Source organism: Empidonax traillii, unplaced genomic scaffold (assembly GCF_003031625.1).
Source record: "Empidonax traillii isolate 1590-97213 ecotype Southwest subspecies unplaced genomic scaffold, ASM303162v1 scaffold4354:size9709, whole genome shotgun sequence".
NCBI lineage: Eukaryota > Metazoa > Chordata > Aves > Passeriformes > Tyrannidae > Empidonax > Empidonax traillii.
Window position 1 is genome coordinate 1 of NW_020959547.1, and position 9,709 is coordinate 9,709.

The 9,709-nt window shown below is 37.1% G+C and overlaps 1 protein-coding gene across 1 annotated transcript; it reads right to left on the reverse strand.

Annotated features, from left to right (window-relative positions):
* Nucleotides 1-4: 4 nt before the first annotated feature.
* Nucleotides 5-8,689, reverse strand: LOC114072893 (mucin-5AC-like; the record flags this gene model as incomplete). Its single annotated transcript, XM_027910718.1, has 11 exons — nucleotides 5-31; nucleotides 249-427; nucleotides 1,362-1,560; nucleotides 1,949-2,132; nucleotides 3,524-3,774; nucleotides 3,956-4,130; nucleotides 4,743-4,960; nucleotides 5,141-6,580; nucleotides 6,929-7,132; nucleotides 7,232-7,275; nucleotides 8,548-8,689. Coding segments are annotated over 11 exons (3,063 nt in total), but the record flags the coding sequence as incomplete, so codon positions are not given.
* Nucleotides 8,690-9,709: the final 1,020 nt, after the last annotated feature.

Here is a 9,709-nt window from a genome sequence, read left to right on the forward strand (position 1 = left end):
TTGTATACCAAGCTTTCTGGACAGTTGAATGCTGTATGGAAAAAGACAAAAAAAAGATTAAAAATTGGCAGTAGATGTATTTTTGCCACAAAAATGACTACAGCTTTGCCTTTGTCTGCAGCTTCTGTGAGAAAGGACCCCACTGGATTTTTGTCAACAGTAGCCGTGTTAGATAGAAAACATGTCTACTGAATAAAAAACTAACTTCTACCATTCATCACACCCATTTTGAGTTCTGCAATACTTACAGCATGTATTGTTGGTCTTTCCTCTCCAGTCAATGCAGACACCTCTAGATGCACACTCTGTAGCATATATCTCCAAACTGGAACACTGCATGGATTCATCATCTATGCGACATCCATCAAAAACACAGCCTTTGAAAAATGGTTCTGGTGGTATCACAGTATGACATTCTGCAAAAATCCTGCAGACAGTAAAGAAAGCCCCTTCTATGTTAGTGAGCCATTATATAAAGTGTTCCTGTGAGACAACACTTTCCAGTTAATAGCATGTGACTTTCTGCTTCAGAAAGGAAGGTGTGAAGAAGCAAAGCCTAGGAATGGCCAATAAGCTTGAAGATAGGTTCAGGAAGGATTAGGAAATCTGAAGCTCCTTTTATTTTCTGAAGAGGTTAATGGTCATAGTGTTTCTGTATGTGTACACAGCTTTTCTTCAGTCTGAGACCACAAATTTAGTGTAAAAGGCAACTGCACCAGGTCGAGAAAAAAGATGACAAAGGTAGGCTAGAGATAGAAAAACTGCACAGAAAATAGCTCAGAACTTATAAGACACTACAGAAAGCACATGTAAGAGGGCTTTTATAAATGACTCAGCTGAAAAAAAGCGCTGTTTTCAGCATACACAGATATAGGAAATACTTCAGGAAACAAGCATCTGTGTTTTTGGAGCTCCATGTTTACATAAAATGTATAAAGAATGAAGAATGCTTCTTGGCTGTTTATGTTTGCTTTCTTAACCTGTTTGATAACCAGGTTCTTTAAGATTTGTACTGAAGACCCACTTCGAATGTAGAGTTAAGCCTTTGCTTAATACTGTAACTAAGAGTTATTAAGCATCCCCTGGTTGTATTGAAACCAGGGAATATGGATTTTAGTGCTTGCTGCATCCCTTATATTCTGACTTCACCTCTCCTTGCTCAGTTATCTTTGGCTTGCAAGTCATTTAGGCAGAGCTGTTTCTTTTCAAAGGCGTTTTGCTATATCTACATACATATATGTATATATTCTATCATTAGGCAAGCATTTTCAGCTGTTATTAGGGCTATAGTTTTTATTCTTCTTCTAAGATACTGGAAGTTTTGTCTAGAAAGAAACAGTTTGTTCAGGTTTTTTTCTTACTCGCTCAGGATAAGCTTGCAGAGATGAGGTGTTTCACACTGAGGCTTTGGTGAAGGTGTGGTTATAACTGGTGGTATTGGTACTCCATGACATGTCTTGTTGTCGTCAACAATCCAGTGATGAGCCATTTGGGGACAGGAAGAAATGATCTTACCACTTGGTAAGCGGCATTCATCTGCTTTGTCATTTGTACATGTTCCTGGAAGAAACAAGCTGAGTAAGTCTCATAAGCCACATCAGAAATGCACAATATATTTCCGTGCCGATATATCTAGATATGCTTGTGAAATGCATATGGTACCTTGCTTCATAGGTAGTGATTTCTTTACAGTTATATGAACTTTAATTTAGGTTACAGAAAAACAAACAAGTCTAAAGCCCCAGCCCCAAAGAAAAAAAAACCTGATTGCTGAAATATTGAACTTTTGATATCCTAAAGAAGTTGAAGAGCAGAACTGTTTTCATTTCCATTTTACTGCTCTTAAAAATATTTCTGTCAGTCATGAGACTGCATAGCCAGAGTGGGTGAGAACTACCACGGTAGGGTGGGGAAAGAGCACCATCTCCAATGAGTGCATTCATCTTACCACACTGTCCTTCGGTGTTGTTGCCAAATTTGCTATATGGGAGTTTCACAGAGAAGATTAGACCACTAAAGGTGATAGTTGCACCAATCTCTTTTATTTCAACAATCATATTGATGCCAAGAGTGGAGAAAGAAATGCCATCTTTCTCGAAGCCTGGTTTGACAATCTTCTGGTTGAAGTACATCTAAATGCAGGGTTAAAAAAAGGAAAAAAACAACAAAACACAACTTCAGAATAAGCACTGCTTCAGCCTGATTGTTTTAAATCATATTTAAATTTTCCACTCTTCATGATTATTGCATAACTCCATATAGTTTTGCATCACATCCAATACTCACTGGCATCTCTGTAATAGCATATATTTGCATTGATATCTCAGCTTGAACTGCTATATTGGTAAAATGTGATAATAAACTAAGTGGCCTTTATGTACTCTATTTTTACAGACTGTGTGCTAATGCACAGTATTCTATATTCAAGTATTTTCTTTTTATCCTCCTAATTTTGTGTATTGCAAATATTTTTCCTATGAAAGTGAGTGGTAGTTTTCTTTAGCTACAGAAATATTTCTGCCATTATGTAATAACTTTGCTGGATAATCACACTGTCCCTATACAACACATTAATTGGCATTGGAGGAGTTATCTGAGTTCAAAATGAAGTCAGATGTTCCTAGTGCCAGTTTTATGTAGTGGTCATATTTATTTGTTAGCCTAAGCTTTTTAGTTTGCAGCCAGTATCTTATATGAGCTAATGAAGGTGAACATATTTGCCTAATAGCTTTTTTGTAAAAGTTGTTCTGCAACTCTCTGCTCAGTGCACTTTGAGTTAAAACTGTCAGTTACTTTTTTCTTTCACGGGGAATCACTAGAACCAGCATGCCTTTCTGACTGAGACTTTGGCATGGCTTTGTAAGGGGAGAGTGCCTGTTAAGACAAACTTTTCCTCCCCATCTTTGCATTCTCTATCTAATAAATTCCTTAGTGTAAGAGTGGGATTGACTTTTCGTTTTCACTGGCTTGCCAGCACTAGTTCAGGATTGCGAAGGTGATGCTCCAAGTCACCGTTTTCTTCAGCTATACCTCTCTTCCCAGTAGGATATGGGAGGAGGAGTCATGTTTGGCATGGAGGGCTCTGTTTGGCACCTGAAGTTTCCTATGCAGAGAAAGCAGTCGCTTGTCATCCAGCTGACAAGTGATACATACCCATATTCACTCTAAGAGAAGAATCACACTTGTGACTTGCATTTGTGATTGTTCATTATCTGTTTGTTTACATAAGTGAATAGCACAATGCACCAATTTTCACGAAATATGAATCAAGCACCAGTGTGAGCATTCTTTGTGCCTTCTCTATCAGCTCTGTTAGTCTGTTTCCTAGTGTTATTTGCATGCTAAGCTGTTTAGGACCTTAGAATCCACTGCAATCCTATGTTTTACCCCCATAACAATACCTCTGCCCTCATCACCTCCGCAACATGATATTCTCATAGACTGTATCTCAAATGAGTATCAGTAAGGCTTTTGGACCTTATTTCTTTTTTTGTAAAAATAGAGAAAAAAAAATGTATTTTACCACATTGGTCATCACACCATTCATGAGTTTCCGAGTCAACACCACTTCTGCAGATTTGTAGAAGATAATAATGGATTTAGGGCAGGAGAGTCCATCTTTTGCATCGCAGTAATAATTGTCAATGTAAACACGGAAGTTGTCATATTTAGGGACAATCTGTTTCACCAGGACGTAAGTGCAGTTTTCAAGGAAAGTATAATAGATTCCATCGAATGTGATGTAATGAGGATCACCCCATCCACTACACACACCTGGTATGGAGGAAATATTTGCAAGATTAAGATGAGAACTAACGAAGAAGAAAGATTGAGAAACTCAAGTGAATATACTGTAATTTAAAGAGCAACCCTAAGAAAAGAAAATGCCCATGTAGGCCTTGCAAACCTTTGCTTTTTTTCAAAAAAGCTTATTCCTTTATCTACTGGTGCTTACATTGACACTCGTATCGATAACAGCAGCCATTTTCATCAGGTACTAGGACTGCAGGATATTTGTTTGCACAGGTAATTTCCTTTACAGGCGGGCAATATGTTGGTACTACGTCTATATCATTGTCTCCTTTACAGATGACTTCTGTACAGTTGGATAATTTGAAACTTTCTCCAGGCTGCAAAGGAACAAAAATTTCTTGTCACAGAAGATAGCAAATAGGTATAATCATTACTAAATCTGAAGCAAAGACTAAAATAAAAATCTTCACTGATAGCAAAAGATTGCCAATAATCTACGTGATAAGTTTAATTAATGCTAAAAGAAGGTGGGAACCTTAATTAGAGCCGTTTCTTCTGCATGAGGAGCTCTTCTGGAGTTTAGGGAGATAAGTCTTAGGTTAAAGGAACTGATGTCCTTTATACTATGTACAGTGCACTTCACTGCAGGAGAAGAGAAGCAGATACAAGTCTCCAGAGTAGCTTCAATATTTCTATTTAGTGAAACAATATGATCCACAAGAAAAATCATTCTATTATGGCAGAGAGGTTTTATTATTGATGCAATGCATCAGTAAAGTAATTAGAAAAGAATAATGTAACGTGCTTTATCAGTATAAAACCCTGAAATTAAAAAAAAAAAAAAATCAAATTTTAAGTCATATTTTGCCCATCACTAGTAAAGTAATTACAACAACCTGTACATGTAAGCTTTATGGACTAAAAGCTGTTACCTGTTGTCACCTAAAAAGCTATAATATTTCAAATATCATAAGTCAAAAATTACATACCTTTAGGGGAGGGTATGTAGTAGAAACACAGCCATGGGGAGTTTTTGTAGTGGTTGGCAGAGGAACTGATGATGTTGTGGTAGACCACTCAGAGGAAGTAGTGGCTACAGGAGTAGTGACATGACAAGGGACAGAGTGTCGTTCAATAGTACATGTTGGGCTACAGATGGCATAAAATCTACATCCATCACTATCCATTCTGTCATAAATCAAATCACCTGTACAAACAGAGAAAAAGGAGAAATCAAAAAAAGGAAAAAAAAAAAGTACAAAAAGTAACAATGCAAAAAGTTCATAAATACAATGTACTAAAAAGAAAAAAAATCAGGGTGATGTAAAATAAAAAAAAAAAAAAGGAGAGGTTACGAAACCTATTCCTGCAAAAAAGAGAAACTAACCGGGTGAAAAAATGGAATCACCAATCTTGCAGAAACATGGAGTTGTTGAGAACGGAGATGGAGAGCTCGTCAGGAAAGTTTCACTTCTGGTAAAAGTGGTGGTAGGCCTGGTGGAGGGGCTTACGCAGTTGTAGTTGGGGGTGCAGCAGAGGACGCGTATCCTGTAGTTGAGGCACATCTTGAATTTTCCAGTCTGGTCCTCGTTCTTGCACACCAGTCCATAGTGGACGTCGCACTGCACGACCTGCCCGACCTGTTGGACGGGAACGTCGGGGTAGTCCTCGGCCCGGCACTCGATCTCCTTTGGCCGCCGGCAGATGCGCTTCCCAGCGGCCTGGATGTGCTGGTAGGTTTCAAAGTCTCCCTGGTTGGGCCCGGCGGAGGGGAAGTCGACGTCAAACCATTCGCTCCAGGTGCACACTTCGGGTTCACAGGGGGTTGTTGTCGATGTCATCGGTTTGGTTGTTATGGTAGGCATAGTAGGTGTTGGTTTTTGCGTTTGTGTTGTTGGTTTTGTTGTAATTCTTGTATGAATATAGTCTGTTTGTGGTGGAGTCGTCTCTTGCGTTGTCGTCTTGTGTTTTGTTATTAAGTGCGGTGTTGTTGTTATTTCTTTGGATGTTGTACTGAATACTGGTGACCAAAATGTTGTTTTTGTAATAGTAATACCTTCCGTCGTTGTTGTGCATGGTACTGTTATATTTTCACAGCATTTAAATCTTAGCTCATAATTATAGCAAATGGGTGGCAATTGGTCTTTATTGTAACATTTTAAGCCTTCTTCTGTATTGCACAATATCTTTTGCTCCAGGAGAGGATATGGTGTTTCAGGGAACCTCACAGCTCTGCATTCCACTTCTCTTCTGTTAGCACAGACTTTGTATCCCTTTTTTCTAATGTTCTGAATGGTGTCAAAATCTCCATCATCGTAACCAGACCCTGGATAACTGACATCATACCATCTGGACCAGTAACATTTTTCTTTAAAGCAAAGAGGTGGTGTTGAAGGAAAGGTGGTGGCAGGTGGTGTCATTATGGTGGTTGTTGTTGTTTCTTCAGATGTTGAATGTATTGATGTTGTACTTTCAGAAGTTGTAGAAATTGGATATGTTGAAGTAGAGCATGGTACAAAAACACAGCACAGGACTCTGATCTCATAATTGTTGCACATTGTTGAAATTTGGTCTTTGTTGTAACATATAAGCCCAACTGTTGTACTGCATTCTACTTTTTGGCCAAGGTCTTTCAGTGGTATATCAGGGAATTTTTCTGCTCTGCATTGAACATCCCGTGGAGCTTTACAGACTTCATAGCCTTTAGCTCTTAAGTTATTGAAGGTCTCAAAATCTCCACCGTCATAGCCAGGCGTTTGCAGACTGCCATCATACCATTCTGACCACTCACAGACCTCATGAACACATACTGATGTAGTTGGTGACACTGCAAAGGAGAAAAGGAAGAGACCATGAAACTTAAAATCCATTCCTGTAGATATATTTTTTTTTGTTATTTTGAATGGGCAGACAATTTTCCTAGTGTAATTTTTCTTGTATTGTGATCCTGTAGGGTTGAGCATACTTTTAAAATTATCAATCTTAATTTAATAGGATGTAATTTAATAATGGTGTTTCAGAAGCGGATTTGTTTTCTATGTTTATTTCCTTGTTACTGCTCTAATTTATTGTGAGGTTGTATTAATTCATTCATGCTGTGAGTGTGGACATGGTTTTGTAGCTAAATTTTACTCACTAATAAACAGAATAAACTTATGGGCTATGAAGGATTTACCTGTGGAAGTACTGGCAGGTGGTGTAGTGCTGAAATGAAATGTTGTTGCAGTTGTGGGTGTTGAGGTTTGACATTCATAGATAACCCTTTCAAGTGTTCCATTGGCACCACAGATTGCAACAATACACCCTCCTGTTCCATCTGTAGTGTTGTAAACCACATCTTTGTAGTTATACTTCTGTCCCTCATAGAAGCAGACACATTCTGTAAATCAAGATAGGATGTTATACCTTGCTATCTGAGACACAGAGCAGAATACCTTAAATGCATCCTAATCATATAAAAACAACTTTGTTAACATACCACGTTCATCATATCTGCATTCCTTGCCATGAATTGTGCATTCACTGGAAGAAAGAAAAAATGAGATTATGAATGTGAATATATCAGTTCATGACATTATTTTTTTGTTTCACATTTTTTTTTCTATCAATCTATACTTTGCCTGTTTAAATGTAGAATGCTCCTGTCTTGCCTGGGTTATTCAATTCTACTGTACAAATTCAGGCTAGGTATCTTCATGCAGTTCTCTGGCAAGAAGAGTAACTCTTGTGTGCCAGCCCATGAAACATGCAGCAACCTTATCAGTGCTTTTGGGAGCTGGGGAAAGGTGTGAACAAGGGTTATCTGAAATGTTCTCATCACCTTGATAGGTCCACTTATTTTTTGGAAGGGAAAATGCAGTAAATCTATCATTTACATTTGTAAGGATATATACAAAGAATCACTGTATCATGGATGTTGAAGTAATCTACACAGCAAATTTCCATCATACTTCCAAAAGATGCAAGAACGCATTCTGGTTTTAAATGGAATTTATCTATTGTTTTTTAAGAATTGAATCTTGATGTACTTATTTACAGTGACTAAGGGCATCCATACACTGAATAAACTTAAATATAAATATAAATATGTACTTATTGCTTTAGGTTTAGGGCTGTTAATGGCCTAGATAATGTAGACAAAGCTGTCTATGAACTGCAAAACATGCCAAGAAGTTGGGTTAGATCAAATGGGTTTTGTGTTTGTTAAGATTTTTTGCCATTTGCATTGCACTACTTACCTTATTCAAGCATAGCAACTTTAAAGATGTCTTAAGACAGTTGTTAACTGCTTAACAACTGGCTCTGCTAACTTTATACTGTTTTATAGAAGGCTTAGCAGCACTTGCCCCAACTTCTCAAGAGTAAAGTGTGGGAATACTTGCTGACAGTTACAACTATGCAAGTACCAGTGAAATAGCAGAAACAAGCTCAAAACCGTGGAGATGAGTTGGCTGCTAACTTCTAAAGAATTTCGTATGATGAGTTTAGGGGTATCTTAATACAAATTCTAGGACTATTCCCTAACTGTTATTTTATTTTCCTTTTATTTGATTTAATAATGTTCATAATAATTTAAAAGCACTCTAATAAATATGCAGACTAAGTAAATTAATCTCACAATGGTAAAATGTTTTGCCATGTTATCACTTAAGTTCCTGGGAAGGGAAGAAAATTAGACATTATTCATCAACCTCTGACAAGGCTGCTTCTTGTTGGTAAACAACAAATTTAATGTGTGATGAATTATGTTCCACAACTTTAAACTTGATTTTAAAAAATCTTTACTAATCTTACCATGATTCACAATTCTGCCTTGGAGGCATCTCCATTCCTGGTTTGTAATTTTTCCCATTTTCATAACAACCACAATTAGAAACACAGGTCATGGTTTCTTCATCAAAATAAGGCTTATTTTTTGGACAGTGTGGATAGCAGCCTGCAATAAAAAGAGTCAAGTTGAAACTAAAGTAGAAGTAACTTTACACTCATATCTGCTTTCTCCAAATTGTCCCATGTGCTAAGTGGAATTTCAGATCCTCTTACTGCTATTTTGATTGCACATTCAGAGCATTTTGTTCTCATCTTCAAACAAGTACACGATCCATTAGGTAGTAAGATACTAAATTAGAAAGTCTCTTCTTACCATTTTTGCTACAAGCATGTCATATACTAAGTAATCTAAATTTTGCTAATCGTTCTGCATTTTAACCTTTCATAACTGGAATGAGATATGCATTATTATGATTACCTTCTAAACCTCTCATCTCATGAAGGCAGTTCCCACTTGGATTATTGCATGTCTTCATACAAGGGGCTCCACATGGTTTGTAGTGCCACTCACACTCCCCTTGTGGGTTGTAGTAATCACAGAACAGAGCTAGAAGAAGGGGAAATGTCAGGAAAATACCTTTGATCTTTCAGCTCTATAGTCTCTCAGTTTTGCTTGGTAAAAATCCCATGGGATCAGCATGATCACATAGGTGGCGAAAAGTATATTGTCTTTTTGCTAGTTTAATAAAGTTGTTACATTTTTACCACCTTTTGAAATAAAGAAATTTATAAAGCATAGAATAGAATTACACATTAAACATGAAAAATCAGTTGACTGAATCACTGATTTTAGTTAGCATGCACTAGTGTTTATTTACATGATTGAAAAGTTAATCAGACATTAATCACACCACTTGTAAAGTTACTATCCATAGTTTCATTTTAGTAAGAGAGATTGTCTTCCAGTTATTTACCCAAATTTCTTTGTTGGAGTTTTTTTGGTGGTGTTTTTTTTTTTTTAAGAATACAACAGTACCTTTTACAAATACAATTTTATCTTTTTTTTTCTTTTTTTTTTCCTAGTTTTTCCTTTTATTTTTCTTCTGTTTTCTTTCCCTCTGGACCCCTCCCAAAGGTAGTAGATTGAAACTTACGACATATGGATGGGGTTCTCCATGAAATGCAG